The sequence below is a fragment of the Perca flavescens genome, chromosome 24, assembly GCF_004354835.1.
Source record: "Perca flavescens isolate YP-PL-M2 chromosome 24, PFLA_1.0, whole genome shotgun sequence".
In the NCBI taxonomy this organism is placed as follows: domain Eukaryota; kingdom Metazoa; phylum Chordata; class Actinopteri; order Perciformes; family Percidae; genus Perca; species Perca flavescens.
Genome location: NC_041354.1, coordinates 13034687 through 13055664, shown reverse-complemented (window position 1 = coordinate 13055664; position 20978 = coordinate 13034687). Strand labels below are relative to the sequence as shown.

The window sequence follows — 20978 nt, the reverse complement described above, 5'->3', positions numbered from 1 at the left end:
CTCAGAGGAAGCATCAACAGCACCGTGACTGTTTTTAATATCATATAGCAGCAAACGCTGTCTGTGTGAAGTTTTTAAAAACTGTAACAATACTTGAAACGACTTTAGCGGCATCACTCACTGTGACTTCAACAAAACAGCCGACGTAGTTTGCGCCGATCGCACCTCTGTGTGTGTGTGCGAGTGTGTGTGTTTGTGTCGGAGCACCGCTCTCTGTCAATTTTCAGAGAGGACAGATAAGCTTGCACTTACGCGCTCAGGTACCTACATTTCGACATTTAACGTGTAAAAAACGGGGGCAAATTTGCACATGTGCGACTGGATGTAAAATTCAGTCGCACACTCTCAAATTTTGGTCGCAAAATGCGACCATTTGGTCGCAGTCTGGAGCCCTGGAATCTATATCAAATGGTATCAAAATCAAATCGTGAGGTACTTGACAATACCCAGTCCTACATATAACCCCTGTGAATGATGTGTGCCTCCAAAAAACAACAACACTACGCAGTGGCAGTGAGGGCTAACATCTATACTCTGGGTTTAGGTGGAAAAAGTAATACACTCTTTCTAAAACTATTGGACAAAAATAAAAAAGAACCACCAACCTGTTTTGTGGTAGCTATCAGATTGCCAAGATTAATCATTGTGGAAGCAAGAGACAGCAAGAGGCTGGTTTCCCAGGGTGAAACATAATTCCTTGTTTAGAAAAGATTATTAAGGCCCCATGATTTAATGGTCTAAGCTGAACAAGAACATTCTTTAACGAGTGTTATTTAAATTAAAATGTAGTTATATTCTACTTTATCTTAGTTTTGCCCCATGTGAAAGTATATTTTGAGAGATGTTATACTATATACACTATATTAAGCTATGACACACGTTGTGTATTATCTAGTTTCCCTCCAGGTGTGTATGTGTGTGTGTGTGTGTGTGTGTGTGTGTGGAGGAGAAAGGGATCAATTGTGATAAATTGGTGATGGTGTGATCTGAGTACAATTTAATTTACACTGACATGACTGTGTGTACGTGAGAGAGGGGAAAGCAGTGAGAGATCATAATGCATTTGTGTTTCAAATCATTTCTCACCAGTTGTGATATCCTCAGGGTTGAAGCTGACAGTCAAGCAGATGGACTGCCCAGGCCCCAGACTGCCTGAGGATGGAGACACCATACATAGCTCCCCCTCTTTTCTGTGCTGTGTTGGTACTGCTATTGCTCTGCAGTCAAACCACCAGTTTACATGTTTCTTGACACTCCTATGCCAAAACACACTCTCTTCACACACTGCCTTCAGCTCCACTGTCTGCGGAGGGAGAGAGGAGGGAAAGAGAGAATGGGGAAGAAAAAAAACAGCAGAAGCACAGAAGATAAAGAGCAATCATTTTATTTGTCAGAATGTGGTATCAGATTTTCAGTAGGATGGTACATACTACAAGATGACAGGTACAAGTAAAAATGAGGAGTTAGAGTAAGAAAGTTGAGGGTAAGCTTGAAAAAAAGGGGAAAATAGAGGGAAAATGTGGGAATGGAAGCAAGAAAATTATAAGTTGCAGATAGTCCCTTGTTGATACCTTAGTGTAAGCATCAGACTGTGGTGCCAGGGGCTCAACATGGAACTCTAGGCTAGTGGGGGACATTTCCAGTGGGGCGCACAGCACTAAAAACATTTTAACAACAGCAAAGGAAAGAAAAACATTACATTACACTCACCAATACACAAACACACACACACAACTCTAACTCCACATTGATGACCCCACCTGCGGCCTGTATGCGCTGTGACCGTTGTGTCACCATGGTGACAGACTGGGGAAGAAGCTTGACGACATGCTTCCTGCTGCCAGCTGACAGCGAGGAGGAGATGGAGGAGGAGGGCGGAGTGAGAAAAGGAGACGGAGAAGCAGTGGGCCATCTCACTCCATTGACCATCAATGGCAGGTCAAAGTCATAACTGGCTGCCTGCAGGGAGACATTTCCTTGACTGTCCATCTCTACTTCCTTAATATTTTATTGGATCACTTTTACAAACAAACATTTGAAAGCTTTAAGATGAGAGGGAGCAAGATCTGTAATAGACCGTTTGCTAAACCCGGCCCCCATTAGTTCCAGTTGCTATGCCTGTCAAGCTTTAGTGCCAGTTGGGCATGATTTCCACTCCATTTCAATTCTGCACATTAAATTATGACAATTTGAATCAACGACTCTTTGCGGCACATAAACAAAATTGTATGTGCGCCAGCTGCTTCAACAGCAGCAGTAAACAACACAGACTAAGGAACACATATTTCACATGGCTTATTATGGCTGAATATTAATGGAAAAGGCATTGTGCCGTCTCTGCCAACACTATCTCAGATAACAAGTTTGGCCTGGACAAAAGCCTCTTAAGGTTAGGGTTAGCTAGCCTAAACTGATAGAAACCTGGACTTCCTGGCTTTAACACAGTAAGGATATATTACACAGTGGAAGTGCTAGCCGTTTTTTAACTCTCGGTTACTGCTGAAGGTAGTAAGCTAGTTACCTTGACATGCTAACTATCGTAGCTAACGTTTACAGATAAACACACACACTGTCCATTCCTCACACTTTTGCCCTTTTGGATTTTTCTTTTTGACAAGGTTAAGGATAAAAAATAGGGCTGGGACGATTCATCGACGTCATCGATTACGTAAATGCGTCGACACAAATAATTTGCGTCGACGCATCTTTAACTGTCTATGCGCATCACGGGAAGAAATCAAAAAATAACATGACTGCCTCCAGCAACAGCGAAAGTAGGGATTCCTCGCAAGTTCAACAACACGTTGAGAAAAAGGCTTGCACACGGTCTTCTAAAGTGTGGGAGTATTTGACTCTTAATGCCAACAACAACAACAACAACAACATGGTAGTCTGTAGACTTTGTAAAATGATCCCTGAGGATAACAGCAGCAAAACACTGTAAGTTCTGCTCACCTATGCCTCTCCAGCTTCTCCCGTAGCTCACACGTATACAGAATGTACACTGACCTGAGTGTGAGGTAAACTGTCTTCCATAATTGCGTAACAAGGTCAGATTGTTTCAGATATCTCACAAGTCCTTTATAACGTCAGTTATAACGGCCCACGTATTAAAAAATAGTCGGGTTTAAATCACGCTTGGGCTCATAATTCCCTTAGAAAGGAGAGAGAAATTTTTTTTCTTTTTTTTTTTTGTTAATTTTTTATTTGTGTATTCTTCCTGAAAGTGACTTGAAATATGAATTAGTTTTATTGTTGGATTTATTTGATACATCTGATTTCATATGTTGCTAAAATTGCACTTTTTTCACTGTAAGATTAAAGGGAGAAAAGCTATGACACTGATCGTTAGATTAGTCGACTAATCAGAAAACAAATCGCTGGATTAATCGTTTGAATAATATTCGTTTGGGACAGTCCTACTACTAAAAAAGACACCACCCTATAAACTCTCATATGTACAGTATATTGAGTATCTCTCTTACTAGAACCCTGTATACACTATTTAAGTGAGTGGAGACATCCAAAGCTTGTCAGAATCAGAAATCAGAATCAAAAAGAGATTTACTGCCAGCCAGGACTAGGACATTTTTGTCCGACCTGCTGTGCTTAGTAACGGTCGCTAAACTATGATTGGACAGTCACTGTTGCGAGGAGGGGTTTAAAGAACAGTTAATTCACGGATGCTAAATGTGCATTTGAGCATGATTTACTCAATCTTCATGATACTGTATCCACTGGGAGACATTTGGTCAAAATCTCACCTGGGTGGGGGAGAAGACAAGGGAACAGTCCACTGTTTGGTTACCCTGGACCTCCACAACACTCACACCTGGCTCCTTCTCTGCTCCTTCAAAATGGAAAGGAACAATCACAAAAACAAAAGCACACACAGACTAAAACTCAAGACAAACACAAGGCAATGTGCTGTGTATTAAAATCACATTTCATTTCACATATTCCCATCTTTTATTCTAGTCACAGCCTAGACAGACAGTTATACAATAACACTATGTCCTTCTGTTTTCTTTTTTTCTTAGGACATATTATCCACCTATACACCAGGGCTTTTTAAAGTCTGGACCAAGGTCCACATCCAGACCAAATGTCAGGTCAATCGGCAAGTCAATCTGGACCCAGCCTACACCTTGGGTTATAAATACAATAACACCCCCAAAATGTAAATAGGACTTATTTTACAACTGAAATAATTTTTTTGGTATTACAGAGAGATAGAGTAGGCTACCAAAAAAGGTACCATTGGGTACCGGTACAAAAGTTGACCAGCAGCATCTTCTAATGGACTGCTACAGAGCTAAAGAAGTCTGGGTAAGTGTGGGTTAAGTTTTGATCTGTGTTATAAATCTGTGATGTACTGTATCCTGAGAGATGTAATGTCTGGAAAACATAAATAACTGATGCAGCTGATCATCTGCATGTTTGTTTTAAACTGTGGAAGACCAGATGTTCAATGGTTTTACAACAGACTGTAATAGACAGTGACACTGTGTGCAAGCAGGTGCTTGCTGACCTCTGGAAGAGGAGAACAATGGACAAAGACCAGCTCCTTCCATGGAACAAACTGAACTTATAACTCACAGCACTTAATAAAAGATCTTGGACTTCATGCACTTGATGCACTTTATTATATTTTTGCACATTATGCACTGGTTTGCACGTTTATTTTTATATATATAATAAAACATGTACTGTATTTATAAACTTGTATGTATAAACTTATAAACATAAACGTTTATTAAAGTTCTTTAAAAAGAAAAGAAAAAGAAAACTGAGTACTCAACTTGAATGTTTGTTGCTTAAAAGTTGATAGGGGTGCACCGATCCGATATTAGGATCGGATATCAGCCCCGATATTGAAAAAATAGCTGGATCGGGGATCGGAAAAATTAACTGACCCACGGGCCAGATCCAGTTTATTTTTATTTTTTCCTGTCGCAGCACCGGGACCCCTGTTAACTGCGTATCCTTCTCACTCACGGTAGTAACTTTATAACACAACAATTAATAACCCACAACTAACTCTCTTTAAAAGGATAAAACACCATAGCATATAACAATGTGTGACTTAAACAGTTTCTAACACTAATCATTTTACATTTACAAATGTATCTACGCCGTCCAACGGCATGCTGGGTAACATAATAGCTGCTAGCCTAGCTAGCTTGCCAGGTAGCATAACAGTCTGTTAAGCTGGGAGAGGCTACGGTTGGTACTGCACATTCAAGAACCGAGAAGAAAGTTAGCTAGAGGGTGAAGAAAGACCGGAGATACACCAGAACGACGTGTGCTCAAGAGAGGAGCCGTCTGTTGTTCCGAAGTGTTTTGTTTCAAAAAAAATCAGACACAATTTAGTCACTGTTGTTGCCTGTCGCTCTAACGTTACTGTGCTAACGTTAAAGACATGTCACTTCAAGCATGCAGCGGAGCCACGTTATGAACGCAATCTACCTACGGTCCCGCTACAGACCGTTGAGAAAGACGGGTTCAGAGCAATGATTAACACACTGGACTTAAGATGTCTTGCCTCGCTGAAATACATCTGCGAACCTACTAACATTATTCAAACAGCTAAGGAGGCTGACAGCGGAGCTCCATTCAGTCGCCCACTACAACCACACTACAACAACCTAACTTACCTGTGGCCAAGGTAGTGTACAACTAGTTGAGTGTGTATACATTGCTTAAGTGAGTTGATTAAATGTTATTTTGTTATTGCTAATCGTTTCGGACTTCTGATTTTGAATAAAAATCTGATTCGGACCTTTGAGTAATAAGTTTGAGAACCCATACAGTATACTGTAACTGTGTGATATGCTGCATTGTGTGTGTAAATACATACTTGCTGAGGGCTGAGGGAGGTTTACAGAGAAGTCTGTGTGTTCTGCCATGTCAAAGGTAACCCTGGCTGCTGCTGACGAGTGGTTTGCCAGAGTAAACGGTATCGCACGCTGAGAACCAGCATGGACCCCATAAAACTGGAAATGGGACTGAAAAAAGGCAGGGATAAATCAGCACATTTGAGTTAATGCCTTCTGGACACATCTGGTAAATAAAAAAGAACTGCCTTTATGCCATAAAAAAATGGATGACATCAAAACTTAACTTTCATTTCAGCATTCACTAAACAGAGCTCATAGTTATGTGTGCACAGGGCCGGGCACCGAACGTCGATATTTTTATGGCATGGAAAAAGTTTCGGTGACAAATTTCGGTTCCAAAAGCGTCTGAACGCGTAAGCGCAAGCTTATCTGTCCTCTCTGCATACTGACAGAGAGCAGAGCAGAGCACCGACTGACACACACACACACACACACACACACGAGAGGTGCAGACGGAGTAAACTACGTCGTCGGCTCTGTAGTTTTGCTGAAGTCACAGTGAGTCAATGCCAATAAAGTGGTTTCAAGTGTGGTTACAGTTTTTCAAAACTTCACACAGACAGCGTTTGCTGCAATATGAGATTAATGGCAAGCCGAAAGTGGTCACGGTGCTGCTGACGTTACACTTCCTCTTAGACAAGCAGGCACAACGGTGGTTTCTCTGCCCTGATGACTGACTGACAGGCTGAGCTTGTAAGGCAAGGCAACTTTATTAATGTTACTGTGAGTGAGCAGTGTTACCAGAATTTTTTAATTTTGATAACTGTTTTGATTCACAATTAAGTTGGAAAATAAAAGCTTTGTGTTTAATGTATTTTTGTTGATGTTGAAATGGATTTTAAAACACATGGTATCGAAAAAAGTATTATTAGGAACCAGCATCGAAACTGAGGTATCGAAATTGGTACGGGATCGAAAGATTATGAACGATGCCCAGCCCTATGTGTGCAAGATCAAATCTACCTTCTTCCACCTGAAGAGCACCTCCAGACTCCATAATTTCCTAACTCCAAAGCAGAAACCCTAATCCATACATTTGTCATGTCTTAATATACTGTAATTCTAACTGGGTTTCCCAATAAAGCCATGGGTATACACCAATAATGTTTACTTTATGTGAAGTGTCCTTTAGTTATGTGAAAGGGGCTTTAAATCTAATATTTCCTATTCCTATATTTTTGCACTTGGAAACCCTGAATCTAAAATAAATAACTTGAACAACATCCTGTTGGCACAGATTCATCTTAATTAGTAAAAGCTCAGTCTGGATCGATGACGGTTCACGCCGGAAGTTCCGCCGGATGTCCCTCACCTTCCCCTTTCTTTGTGTTTACATAAACTCCGGTTTGCCAGACCTTCCTCCGCAGCACTGTGGAGATAGGTCTGGCAATGCGAGACTCATAAAAGCCGAACACACACACACACACACACACACACACACACACACACAAACTCACCACACTGATGTCTACACTTGGAGGCTCCACTGATCCACTCACTCTGAGCTCAATGGACTTCATGTTCCTCAGAGCTATCTGTAATATACACACATACATGTAAATACATTTCTGTTTTTATTACACACACACACACACACACACACACACACACACACATAAAGAGAGTACTCTCGCTCCTGTTTTTTCTATCTCTCTCTCACCTCTACTCTGGTGTCAAACTTGATGACAAAGTCGGGGTTAAAGTCAATCTTGAGTGTCCCCTGACCCCCACTTGGCACCACGCCCTCAGATGGACTCACCACCAAACCTGGCAGAGGGCACACATCTAGCACCTGCCACAAACAAACAGACAGAGAGAGACTAGCTATTTTTCTAAGTATCCGTGTGTGTGTGTGTGTGTGTGTGTGTGTGTGTGTGTGTGTGCGTGTGTGTGTGTGTACCTGGTAGTAGGCATGGTTCTTTCCAATGTTGTGTAAGACTACAGTTCTCATAGAAGGCATCTTGAGAGGCACTGATCCAAATGTGACCTGTTTGTCTGCCAGCAGGACACTGGTGGACCCAAACTGAGAGGGAAAAGGAAAAGTGCTTTTAATATTGTATATCATTTTTCTGTGATAATCAATAAATAGTGTTGTATTCTACATTTGTAGTTTACCCACTAACCTGCCTGGTCTAATTATACTCTAGTCACTGATTTCACACATTTTACAAAATGACTTTTGACAGCCCCCAGAGACATGTATTTGGAGCATGTGTACGAATCAGTGAAGAGAGCAAAAGTACTGATGATGATAACGGAACAGCGAGTAGTACGAGTGGGAGAGTGATTTTCTATTGAGTGTTTTCCTATTGAAAAAAGCATGAAAGTCCCAAGCCTTACTTAAAACACAACACTTGTTGCTGAATTGTGTTCTGGTACACTAAGGCTGCTGTGAGAGGAGAAATCGATATACGCCTCTTTGATGGATTTGGCCTCATATGACAAAGAATAAGCCTTTCTATTTTATCATTTATTTCCTTTCATTTATCATAGTTTTGGATTGTTGAAAATCTTTTACTATTAACCTTAATTATAGCTGATTTGTTTGTTTGTACTGCAGTTTGTATTGTTTTATTTCCTCTGCCTAGCAAATGGAAAATAGACTTTTCAGATCGTCACGTTACGTGCATTGATTTATTTTTTTGCCTCTCTGCCTGTAGCAAGTAGCCTAAATTTATATATATATATATATATATATATATATATATATATATATATATATATATATATATATATATATAAGCAGAAACACTGTAGTACTGCAGTTTTGGCTGCTGGATGGCAGATGTAATGTGATAAAAATGGAGATCATCGATCAACTCTCTGATGACCAAATCCCACATACCCCCAACCCATCCCCAACTGGTCAAAGCAGAAGTAGTAAATGTGAGTAGATTATACAAAGTAATTTTCCTTATTCTAGGGCCAGACCTTAGCAACACAGTGCAGGCGTTGTGTGTTGCCCTCGTGGACACAGAGGTCAAAGTCTCCTTCTGGAGGGGAGGAGAAGGAGGGATGCCACACTACCTCACAGTCCAATTCCCTGTATGGCTCTACTGTACCTGGGGAGGGGGTAGATTTGTTGTATTAGCCCTAATTCAAATGGGCATATCTATTAAATAAAAATGCTTATTAAAAATAAAGCTCCTTAAAGACAAACACACAACAGGGAGGGAGAAGTTGTGAAGTGACATTCCTGATGTTTGAAGGCTTTGAAAATGCTAACAAAAGTACTCACACCCTGGGAAACTAAAATTGAGCTGCACTTTTAGCACCTGTAGCTGGACGAATGGAGAACAGGATGCCGCTCTCCGTGACGACTGGTCTCCATGTGAATTCTGCAGCATGGTTACACTGGTTTCGAAGGGTAACTGAGCTCCTGTATCCTGATTGGGCAAGCAGAGTGTGGGTGGGCCGAAGCACCAGCAGGGTGGTGGGCAGCTCCAGAGCCAAGGGGACAACCTGGGCCTGGACCAGTATCTGACCAGGGTGTTGCTGGTTTACAGAGTAGGATATAGGTCTGGAGGAAAGAAGTATGTTTGTATTGCACTTGAACTAGAATAACTGATTTAAATGTAATAAAAGGTGTGTCGAGCTGCTTCCTACACTAACCTGTAGAAGTGACCCAGCTTGTTGCTTTGGAAAGTCAGTGTTACGGTGTTGAGGGAGTGGGGTGGCAGGATGTGGGAGAGGGGTGAGGAGCCCTGCAGCTCAGAGCAGTCCACCTCCAGCTGCACCCAGACGAACACTGACAGATGATTGATCAGCTCCAGCTTCTGAACACACACTGACTGCACACACACCTCGCCAAAGTCCACTGACAATGGTCCTAATGAGGAAATAGTGAGATTTAGTTTTACCATTTTACAATATTCAAAAACATTCATCTTCACTTAGGTATTGCTTAACACGAGAACAACACACAAAAACACACTAATACTTATTATACAGATTGTACACACGCTATTATTAGAAACAGTGACTGAAGCACTTTGAATTCGAATTTACTTTCTAACCTATGACAACTTGGTAGAGCTCCTGAGCTGTCAGAGTCCTGTTGCAGTCTGCCACCTCCTGGCTGGTAGAGGGAACTGCACTCATTACCTAGAGAGAATGCAAGATATCGACAGCTGGAAAAAAAGGAAGCTTTCCCCTGAATTTGGCATTGAAATTCCACTCTGTGTAACAGTTAACTGATCTGTTACCATTCTTTTAACCACTTTTGATCTGACTGTTAACCTGCTGGTTGATGAATGTCATTTCTTGGGGGCAACTACGTTTGGCTGCTGATGAAGCATAGCCGTATTTTGGCTTGGTCTCTATGATCTCACTGCTCTCCAGGTCACTGATGCGCAGTGTAGGTGGAACAAGCCCTTGAGACGGAACAATCCCAATTTCCACATCGTCCTCCACTTTCTCCTGCTGCCTAACAACCAAAAACAAAAGGTCCAACTACAGTGTTTACTGTTCAACTGTATGACAAAAAAGCTTGAGATGGGCCTTTAGGTCAGCAATCAGAAAATTGCTGAGAAAGCCTACCTCTCCTTGATCTTCTGTAGGCGCGTTTGTCTGAGCTGTTCGATGAAGTCTGTGTAAATCTGTCGATGACACTGTCTCTGCTCCTCCTCTTCCTCAGTGAAAGCATAGTTTGTGTCCACATAGCGATAGCGTTGTACACCGGTGAAGATGGTCCTGAACACGATAAAGATAGGAATCTTTCAGTAACAAAGTTACAATTTGTTGTTGTAGCAATTAGCACATTTAAAATATAGAATTAAAAAAAGCACAGAGACCACATTTAAACAAGCTAAATACTATTTGGTTTGTCAGTGGTTTTAACAATAAATACATACAGTACTTCAAAATGAAAAATGTCTATGTCATACTTTAAGGGAACGTTTGATTTGTTGTCTTTGATTGTTTCAAACCCATTTAAGTTGACAAATTGACTGTCGATCTGCACTGGCACTGTGAAAGAGTGTTTCTTTAACCTCTACCTGTACTGTCTTTGTGCAGCGGGAGGCCTGATGCTGGTGGCTCGGTCATTAGGAAAAGCCAGGAACTCCTCCACCTCTGTTTTCTGACTCTTCTCCCTACGATGTTCGTGGAGTTGTGTTTTGTCCGCGCTGAGGACGGCAGCATGCACCATCCCACGACAGCGAGCCAGTTCACTGGACCGAACGTGAGGCAGTGATCCGGTTGGATTGGTCACTGCGGGAGTGATGCCTGTAAAGCAGCCAATTAGAACAGGACAGGTACGTGTTATAAAATCCTTAGGGGTGTAAAGATTTACAGATACGAATCGGCATCCAGTTGTATTATCACAGATATGGCTATATCGATACACGGACCTCTGCATCAGTTTAAATGGACCAACATTTGGCCGATGGCCTGGTTCTAACGTTATGAATCAGTTGACTGAAGCTTTGCGGTCAATTCACCTCATTGGAGTTAGCGGTGAAAGTGGCTGAGAGGAATACATCTTGGATATTGTAAATTGTACCAGCTGCAGTCTGTGAGTCATCCACACAATGTGTATGTTCATATACATGTGAGTATCTGGTATAAATATATATAGATATGTATGTTCTAAGATGTTCAGTAACAGCATGAAAGTTGCATGCTGGCCACATGCTAACGCTTACAACAGTATTATTATGCTCACGTGTACTCACGTAATACTGTATATGATTATTATTAGAGTGCTCACAATGGCTGTGTAACGTGGACCTATGTTTGAGTTACTGTCTCTAAGATTACGGCAGCAAGGAGGCAGTTTCATTTAACATGGAGCTGTAGTGTATGTTATTTGGTTATAAGTGGCTATCTAATAAAGTTGAAGTTACAGTGTATGCTATAGGCATGTCCTAGCTTTGCTATTCCCTGGTCCCTTTTACAAAATATATGTTTATTTGAAGGTAGTCAATGCTTATTTTAATTTATAATGGGAAATGAATGTGTGTAAGTTAAACATATTAACTGTATCTATCAGATTGAATTGTATCTCATCGTATCACACAGAATCGTTTCAACATCAAATCAAATCGCACTGAATCGTTTCATATTAAAATGTATTGGCCCTGAACCGTATGTAGCCCATGTACGTATCAGATCGTCCTATAAGGGAGAGATGCACACTAGTCTAGTAACTCACTAGAGCACCAAATGTGGATTAAATAGCCGCTGAAAATAGTACCAACAAATAAATACTACAGTGGTCAGCTGTTTTAGGAAATTTCTGAGCATTTTTTGTGAACTGTTTATAAAGCTTTGTCTACAGCAGAAACCAGCTTAGACAGGGAAGGGAAGTATTGAGAGACAGATGCATTGTTGGTTTGGTCTTTTCATGGGATTTATCCTTCAATATTCACCAGGATTTAGTTTAGGCATGGGGTGTGTGGTCGCACTGCAGCAGACAGCAGACAGGTGTAGAGTGATGGTGTGGAAGCTGTAAAGCTCAAGTCCAATAACATCTTCAGCTGTGTTGCCACCCCTCACAGCATGACCTAAGACATCTAGCTTCTGACACACCTGGAAGCTCCCTTGCTGCCGTGCAGTGAAAGACAAAACTATATCCTGAGGAATGCAACAGAGAGAAAAAAGTTCCCACATCAGCTGCTTCGCTTGGAATTAAAAATAATTAACTGACTCAATCACCATTCTTACCTGGCATTGCCCAGGAGCAATTGTGCCAGTGGAGGGCCTGGTGGTGAAATGCGCCAACTTGCGGAAGCGGAAGTTGACAGGAAGTTGAGGGCAAAGGTTCTGCAGCACACACAGCAGGTCCACACGTTGGCCTGTCACACAGGTGAGGAAATCAAATCTTTGAGAGGGACTAGGCACCAGAGACACAGGCAGTCCAGAGCCTGTTACTGCTAGCTCCACACTGCTGTTACCTAAAGACATGAAGAAAAATAATTAAATCAAAATATCAGTGTGATCTATCTTTAATTATTGGTTTATTAATCAATGAATAATGTGCTCATTAAGTTATATGAACTGAATTGCTAGCTTAACAACAGTCCTCTGAGCACTTGTGTTGGACTGGATTGTAGTATACAATGCAACATGAGTTTGTGTGTTGTGAGTACCATTATGGTGAGTGAAGCCATATCTGCTTCCCAATGACTCAAACAGCAGGAAAAGACAGTAGTCTTGCCGGCTGGCTGAGTAATCGCGCTTCTTCTCTTTACTTGTACTGAAAGAGAGTGTTTTTGGTTTTTTTCATAGTGGTAAAGTTAAATTCCAGTCCCAATACATCCCTACATCCTCCTCGTTAGTATAGTGGTGAGTATCCCCGCCTGTCACGCGGGAGACCGGGGTTCAATTCCCCGACGGGGAGTAATACTTTTTCTTTCCCCCTCCCTGACGGTGGTAATACATTTACTTCACCCCCTCTCTGGCCCTCCTCCCCTCCCCTCCCCTCATTTGACATTTTACCATACAATTATTTTATAAAACATTAGTGTATTTTTTACACCATTGGGTATGTTATACTCTTTGGCATTAAATTCAGAGAAGTTTTATGTTTGTTTGTTTATTTCACGCACATTGAGAGACAATTTACCTCTTGCAGACGGGGCTAAAGCACACTGCCACAGTGGTTTTGCCATATGGTCCCAGTCGACCCTGTTTGGGGACAGACACCAACACCCGAGAGACGTCTTGGGTGGCTGGCCTGTCCCTCTCCATTCTTTCCAGCAGGGCGGCGTCTGTGCTCTTCTGGAGGTCTGTTCCCTAGACAGCCATCACAGTAAAGGCCTTGTTTCATTTTCAGTTCAGTGCAACTGGCCTCCAACCCATGTTCCAACCAAACTGCCAACCTAGCTTTCTTTTACTGTTTACCCCTCCTATTCAACCACTAACCTCTCTACTTGTCCACCTCCCAAACTTAGAACTTTAACAGCTATGTTTTTGCTTACAATCAACCTATCTGTACCTAAATATTTCCTTGCTTAAACACAACCATGCTTATCTACATAGCAGATGTATAGATTGGCAGCTATAACTAATTTGCCTGAAGGCATCACTCACCACCTCAGTCCCAGCAACAGTATCCTGGAGCAGGCAGACCCAGTTACATGCCTGGGGCGAATTGTTCCTCAGAACCACATTCTCCACACAGGACGTCCCTAGGTATACAGGTCCAAACCACAGACAGGACAGTGGAGCCCCCTGTGAAACAGCACAGTTATATTTTGTTCAGCTACAGAAATAGGCACAAGCATCTTCACATGAACACCAGTTTGAGGAAGAAAGCAATAAAGATGAATGTGAATTGCAAGGCTCAATTGAGTATCACCATTAAGTACTATATGAATTCCACTTGGACCACTGAATTACCTGCAAGTCAAAAACCTCAAGGCACTGGTCCACTACCTCAGCCCTTATACTGAGAACTACAGGAGCGTGATTCTGAAGTTTCAGCCTGGGACAAAAGGAGGGTGACGTTCAGGTAGAGTGTGCACAACTCAGTAGTGGTATAAAAATATATAACCTTAAAATATGACACTGAGCATTTAGCGCCCAAACCCTTCAATAAATGTTATCTGTGTTCACAGTTATCTGCTGTTGTAAAGTCTTTCTTACAGAGCCTTCTCATCAATCTGTCTGGGTCTGTCTGTGCACAGTTCCACTTTCAGCCACTGGGTGGCGCCAGCTGCTATGACTCCACTGCAGGGTGAGAGTCTGACTGAGGGGTCTCCCTTGTACTCCACCTGGAACACACCTTCAATGCACAAACACAGAAATACATACGAGTATTCTCATGGAGTGAATTTAGTATAGTCCCAACAGCTGCATAATATCCTAGTAAAGGTTTAAAACAGAGGATAGATACCTTCACTTGAGACAATTCAATTCAATTTTATTTATAGTATCAAATCATAACAACAGTTATCTCGAGACACTTTACAGATACAGTATGTCTAGGTCTACAAAGACCCAACAATTCCCTAGCCTGGTTGACACCAGACCCTTCTCAGTTGTAACTGAGAGTGGGTCTGGGCAAGCTTAATTCACAGCCCATTTCCAAAGGGGCGTCACCAACGAATGCTGCTCAAATGCCTCCGGGCGTAATTGGATAGTCCTTCAACCAATCAGACCAACGATCCGGGTGACATGGAGTCTGTGTTTTTGGAATATGAATATTCACGTGATCAACTTCCTTTCAGGCCAAGAAAGTTGTGCTTGATTTACCTGGTGCTGATCCCTGATTGGTTATATGCTGATGTTTGCTGATCACCTGACTGCTTGCAGCAATACACCCAAAGTCTAGTACTGAGTCCATTATGAAGGAACAAGCCCTGGGAAACCTAAAGGAGCATAGAAAGAAAGACAGAGAGTTGAATTGCCAAAACATTTGTGGAGATGTTATATATCTTTATATACAATCTGTCTATGATGTATGTATGTACATCAACAAATGCCACAGGCAGTGTGTTTAGTTCTAAATCAATTCAACTTTCAGTACAAAAACATGCAAACACAACAACACAGACAAGAAAAAAAAGATTGAATGTCATAAGATCAAAGTGATTAAAACATCTCATACAACTCATATGTTAATATCATATGGCTAGCCTGCGTACCCCAGCAGTGGGATTTTGATGGTCTCTACATCATCTATGTGAATCAGAAGGCAGTCTCTGACCTCCTCTTCTTCCTCTGGAGTAAACTCCAGCAAGCCACTTACAGACAGACCAGGAGCCACCACCTTGGCTAAGCTAGATGCTGTGAACTTGAACAACTGCATGACAAAAGAAAAAGAAAAGAAGAAGAGAGAAAAAAGGTATAGATCAAATAGTATACACAGATATGACAGAGAGTTAATGTAGGGAAAACTTAGCGTAGTTAACGTGAAATACAACACACTAACTTTAATGTTGTGGTCACCTGTACCCGAACGACAAAACAAAGGTTAATACAGCGCCTTAGTGCTTTTTTGTACAGCATTTTGGTCATCTTAAACTGTGTTTAAATGTTCTCTAGAAATAAACTTTACTTACTTTACAAGAGACAGGGTTTAGAGAGCAATTTTCAACTAAGTAAACGAAAGTACATAACCCTTGTCCTTCGGGTCACTGGGACCCGAAGGACAACACAAGGGTTAAAACATTGACAAATAAAAATAAAAAATAGATGGAAGATAGATAAGAATATTGGACTTGGCCAACAATGATTATGACGTTATTTAGGGTCATTAAAGTTGGCTAACGTTAGCTAGCTAAGTTATTAATGGTATTTTAGCTAGCTAGCTAATTTCTTGCACGAGGTATTAGCTAACGTTAGCCTTAACAAGCGATTTAGCTAGCTAGCTAGTGTAGCGTTAATACCAAATTCTTAATTTGCTAATGTTAACATTATGTCATTTTTTTCCTTTCGTACACCTAAGTTTAATTTACCTTTAGCGCGGGCTTTTCAATCAAAATTTTCTTCAAAGTTTTTCCAACATTTGTTGCCGTGACTGTAGTCTTGTAAATCTTCCCGACTTTCACATCGCTGAACTCGACAAATGGTGGGTCAACTCGAACACAACTTCCAGCCATTACAACGTTATGACTTTAGTGTAACTAACGTTAACGTTACTGACTTACAGACGCCACAAATATATTCTTCTTCTCATTATATATAAAATAATTATCGCGCAATTTGGTCGACTTGCTGGCTCACATACCGATAGTCAACTTAACTGTTGCTACCCAAATGTCAGAGACTAAACAGAAGTTAAAAGCTCAGGTGGTTTCTAGGCGACGAGTCCGTAGCTGCGCTTGTTTTACAACCTTGGGCAGTCCAGGTGGACGGTGCAACTGTTGACACTGAACAGTAATACTTCATATAGACCCTAGTGACCCAAGTATCTTGTATATTTCGGAGGAATGTAGCCTAATGTTCTTCATACCATAAGTGTCAATACATAATGATCATTATTCAGAAAGCTGAGATGTTTTCTGAAAAGAAGTAATTTCTCAGATTATCTCGTTTTATGTAAAATTGTGGTGTAACCATAGAAATCTAATGAGATCTCATTATCATTCTATTTGGTGTAACCATAGGGGTGTAACATAATAATTTGCTTAATGGATATATGGATCTCCTGCCATATACTAAGTATGTTAGTACACTGCTCATAATATATGTGGTACTGCAAATATTACAATAAAGAGATCCAAATACACCTAATTAATATTAATTTCCTTTCACTTTCAACTCAACATCAGCACGTTATACAACACAGCAAATCATAAACACATATCCATAATTCAAGTTAATTTGAACAAACATTTGTACAAATGTAAAATGATCAGTGGAGTTGATGTAATTTATTATTAATCGATGTAATTTATTTCACAAGAAAAAAACATTGTCTTTCTTCAGTATATAGCATGTTACAATAATATAACTGGGTAGGCTATTAAATAGTTTGTTAATTGTGTTAGTTATATTGTGTAAAATAGATTGGTGTAAACGTGTATAATGTTTTATATATATATATATATATATATATATATATATATATATATATATATACTGTACCGATAGTCAACTTAACTGTTGCTACCCAAATGTCAGCGACTAAACAGAAGTTAAAAGCTCAGGTGGTTTCTAGGCGACGAGTCCGTAGCTGCGCTCGTTTTACAACCTTGGGCAGTCCAGGTGGACGGTGCAACTGTTGACACTGAACAGTAAAACTTCATACATATTTCATATATATTGTTAATCACTATTAGTCACACAAATAACATCAGATCTTGTAAAAAAAAAAAAAAAAAAAAAAAGACATAAGTCAAAGTATTAATATCAATCTCTGAAAGACAAAAACTAGTAGCCTGACAAGCCAGACCCACATACATTGCTGCCGCTAGGGTGCGTCTAGATTTCTAGGCTACCATTTTAGTACTTTGCTAGGACATAACAGCGCTAGGGCTCTCCCATATTTTATCAACAGAAATAGATAGAGATGATTCGATCTGTGCCAGTCAGGAGGATCCTTTCTGATCCGTTCTGAGCATGTATGCAAGTACAGGTCAACTCCAACAGCATACACTTTATTTTTTTTCTAAATCCTTCTCTCTCCATCAACCAGAGAGGTAAACCGAGGCACAGCCCTAGCTTCCACTGATGGCTTTTCCTGCCTCCGTTCATGCTCTCCAGTTGGGATAGCTGGTGTGACTTTATCCTTTATCCCTTTCTGGTTCTGAGGTGTGTTCTCCAGGCCAAACAAGTTGTTTCGGACAACAGCGCACACACTGCAAGAAGACATTCCTCCCATAGAAAAAGACATGGTGTCCTTTTATAGTGGTAAAGTTAAAGGTCCCATGACATGGTGCTCTTTGGATGATTTTATATAGACCTTAGTGGTCCCCTAATACTGTATCTTAAGTCTCTTTCCCGAAATTCAGCCTTGGTGCAGAATTACAGCCACTAGAGCCAGTCCCACAATGAGCTTTCCTTAGGATGTGCCATTTCTGTGGCTGTAGCTATTAAGGAGGAGAGAGAGGTTGGGAGCAAGGTGGAGGGTGGGGGTGTGGCCTTGACCAACTGCCACTTTGCTCGTTTGAAAGCCATGATGTCTCTCTCTCAAGGGTGGGCCAAATTCTCTGGGCGGGCAAAGCAGAGAAAGGGGAGGTAACCTTGCTCCTTATGACCTCATAAGGAGAAGATTCCAGATCGGCCCATCTGACCTTTCATTTTCTCAAAGGCAGAGCAGGTTACCCAGGGCTCGGTTTACACCTATCACCATTTCTAGCCACTGGGGGACCATAGGCAGGCTGGGGGAACCCATATTAATGTTAAAAAACCTCATGAAGTGAAATTTTCATGCCATGGGACCTTTAAAGGGAGAGCACATCATGAGAGCATGATCATGTTTGCGCTTTAGTGGACTCTTGATGCACAGGTGTTTAAGATTTTACTAGTAGATGGCATAAGTTGTTCTCCAAGTATTGTTCATATGCTTTCCTGCATAAAATGCTGCACAGCAATCCCTGAAAGAAAAAATAGAGACAAAATATACAAGGTATACAAGAATATCTGTTTAATTTTTCTTTCAGCATGCACAGTTTCAATGAAGATTTTCTCACACCAGTGCACAGAAATGGTTTATGGTGACATATCTTCATATATAGAAATAGTTTGCTTAGATCGATGCCATTTGTTTGGATTGTTATATTATTGCTGTAATGTATAGGCTAAATTATTTTTTCCATGTAGAATTAAATCACCATTGGTCGAGAGGAAAATGTCCTGTGATTATGAGCATTTTATATTGAATCGTTTAAACATTTAAGTAAAGGTTGACATTACTCTTGTTGACTAAAGGCATGTCTAAACTCCTTATCAGCAGAAGCTGAGTCTGTCAAGGAACAGTCTTGATGTTGGAGGTTGAACGTTTACAGAAAGCATGGGTTACATCTCTCTGTTTACTTTCTGCGGTTTCAACATTATGCAACCTTTGGAATCAGACTTCAGAGTGGAACTTTCCCATAGCTCGCCCTCCCCTAAAGGTGCATGTGATGTGTTTATGAATAGCCGTGATGCTGACAGGTTGGAAGTGCTCTGACAGGCGTGTCTCAACTCTTTGATTTTTCTTCCCCTTCATTCTGGCAACCCTTCTTGTCCTGCTGTTATATGTTTAGAACCTGTTGCCAGAAGGCAGGCACAAAAACCAATAAGTACATTAAAATTGATTTTGTATAGGGGGATTTGTATAATAATGGCTGACTTTAACCCAACAGGCGAGACAAGCAGGGTCCTATATGAGGAAAGGGTTCAACATCATCTTTGTGTCAGGACTAGTTTTTTTGGGGGGGGCTTTTCCACCTTTATTTGACAGGACAGCTAGGTGAGAAAGGGGAGAGAAAGATGGGGAAGACATGCAGGAAATCATCACAGGTCGGATTCGAACCCTTACCTCTGCGTCAAGGAATTAACCACTCAGTATATGTGCGCCTGCTCTACCCACTGAACCAACTCGGCCACATGTCAGGACTGGTTTTACATGACATCTCAGCAATAATTGGCTTTTTATCTCATCCATCAAAAGGTTATTTGAATAAAGAAAATAGAGGCTGGAACTTTTCTAAAAATCAGTATACTGTTTTTGCTATGAAGAAAATCACTCTTAGCTGACTTTATAATTCATGTGTAAAGAAACTGTTAGATAATGGTTTAATTTGTTATTAACCAGTAGCTAGCAAATAAACAAGGAAAAAACGTATTAGACCAGCTTCAAATACATTACTCAGCACTGTTTTGACAGCTTGGTTATAGTAGCACTTCCCAAACAGTGGGGTCCAAGAAAATAAATAAAAACGCCCCCTTTAGTGCTGCCTTCAATTGCTTAGTAAATATTGTAAAACGGACATTCTCACCATGGCTATTCGGTTCAAGTGAGAAAACGCCCAATTTTGTAGGCTAATATAAAATTGTCTAAATTATGTTAAACGATTTATATCAGAATACATCGATCCTAATAAAAAATAAATGTTTTATATCTCGGCCTGACCTAGGCCTACTTGAAGACCTGGACGTTGTACATTCCGTTTTTTTTTTTTTATTCTTTATTAAACATTGTGAACAGACAGACATTCAGCAGGTCATGGACATTCTTATCCTACAATTCAAGATTCCAGTGTGTAAAAAAAAACACATAGCCTAGCAATCAAATGATATATGAAAAAATAAATGAAATATGAAACATGAGATATCTAAACATAACAAAACAATGACATCAATAAGACTTACTCAGAGGCTAAAGAAAATAATTATTTAAAAAAATTACACTGTCCGTTCACTTTTTTTGTTTGCCATAAAGATGAATGTATCGGTGTAGCCTACAAAATGAATTCAACCAGAAAAATTTTAAGATTTGCCTTGTGAAATGTACCCGCTACAGGTAGGCCTACAATATTTGTCATGTAACTTTAAGGTTTATTACTACATTGTAATTATTTAATGTATTTAGGCATAATTGTTATGGAGTGTCCAATCTTGTTGTTACAAACAAATGTCTCTATGAATGTACGAGCTGTATATATTAATTTTACAGTCTTGAGCTTGAACGTAGCACAAGTCTGA

General features: G+C 40.6%; 1 protein-coding gene and 1 non-coding gene across 3 annotated transcripts in view; one reads left to right on the top strand and one right to left on the bottom strand.

The window, feature by feature from the left end:
• The window catches only part of LOC114551211 (cilia- and flagella-associated protein 47-like), a 39441-nt gene extending 22804 nt beyond the window's left edge, over window positions 1-16637 (bottom strand). For both annotated transcript variants that reach the window (XR_003691872.1, XM_028572380.1), the window contains exons 1-25: window positions 16304-16637; window positions 15491-15648; window positions 15099-15214; window positions 14490-14628; window positions 14244-14328; window positions 13935-14075; window positions 13468-13637; window positions 12992-13098; window positions 12567-12796; window positions 12272-12476; window positions 10898-11126; window positions 10440-10592; window positions 10140-10326; window positions 9917-10004; window positions 9513-9729; window positions 9176-9420; window positions 8832-8962; window positions 7801-7923; window positions 7561-7692; window positions 7358-7435; window positions 5861-6008; window positions 3765-3850; window positions 1761-1959; window positions 1572-1657; window positions 1087-1303 (exon numbers count right to left, since the gene is read on the bottom strand). Coding sequence is in view for 1 of the 2 variants with exons in the window: in XM_028572380.1 (XP_028428181.1) it covers window positions 1087-1303; window positions 1572-1657; window positions 1761-1959; window positions 3765-3850; window positions 5861-6008; window positions 7358-7435; window positions 7561-7692; window positions 7801-7923; window positions 8832-8962; window positions 9176-9420; window positions 9513-9729; window positions 9917-10004; window positions 10140-10326; window positions 10440-10592; window positions 10898-11126; window positions 12272-12476; window positions 12567-12796; window positions 12992-13098; window positions 13468-13637; window positions 13935-14075; window positions 14244-14328; window positions 14490-14628; window positions 15099-15214; window positions 15491-15648; window positions 16304-16447 (3814 nt within the window). In the remaining variant the exon portion in view is untranslated. The remainder of the gene's footprint in view (window positions 1-1086; window positions 1304-1571; window positions 1658-1760; window positions 1960-3764; window positions 3851-5860; window positions 6009-7357; window positions 7436-7560; window positions 7693-7800; window positions 7924-8831; window positions 8963-9175; window positions 9421-9512; window positions 9730-9916; window positions 10005-10139; window positions 10327-10439; window positions 10593-10897; window positions 11127-12271; window positions 12477-12566; window positions 12797-12991; window positions 13099-13467; window positions 13638-13934; window positions 14076-14243; window positions 14329-14489; window positions 14629-15098; window positions 15215-15490; window positions 15649-16303) is intronic.
• Window positions 13171-13242, top strand: trnad-guc (transfer RNA aspartic acid (anticodon GUC)). The gene has a single exon. It is a non-coding gene; the product is annotated as a tRNA-Asp (tRNA).
• Window positions 16638-20978: the final 4341 nt, after the last annotated feature.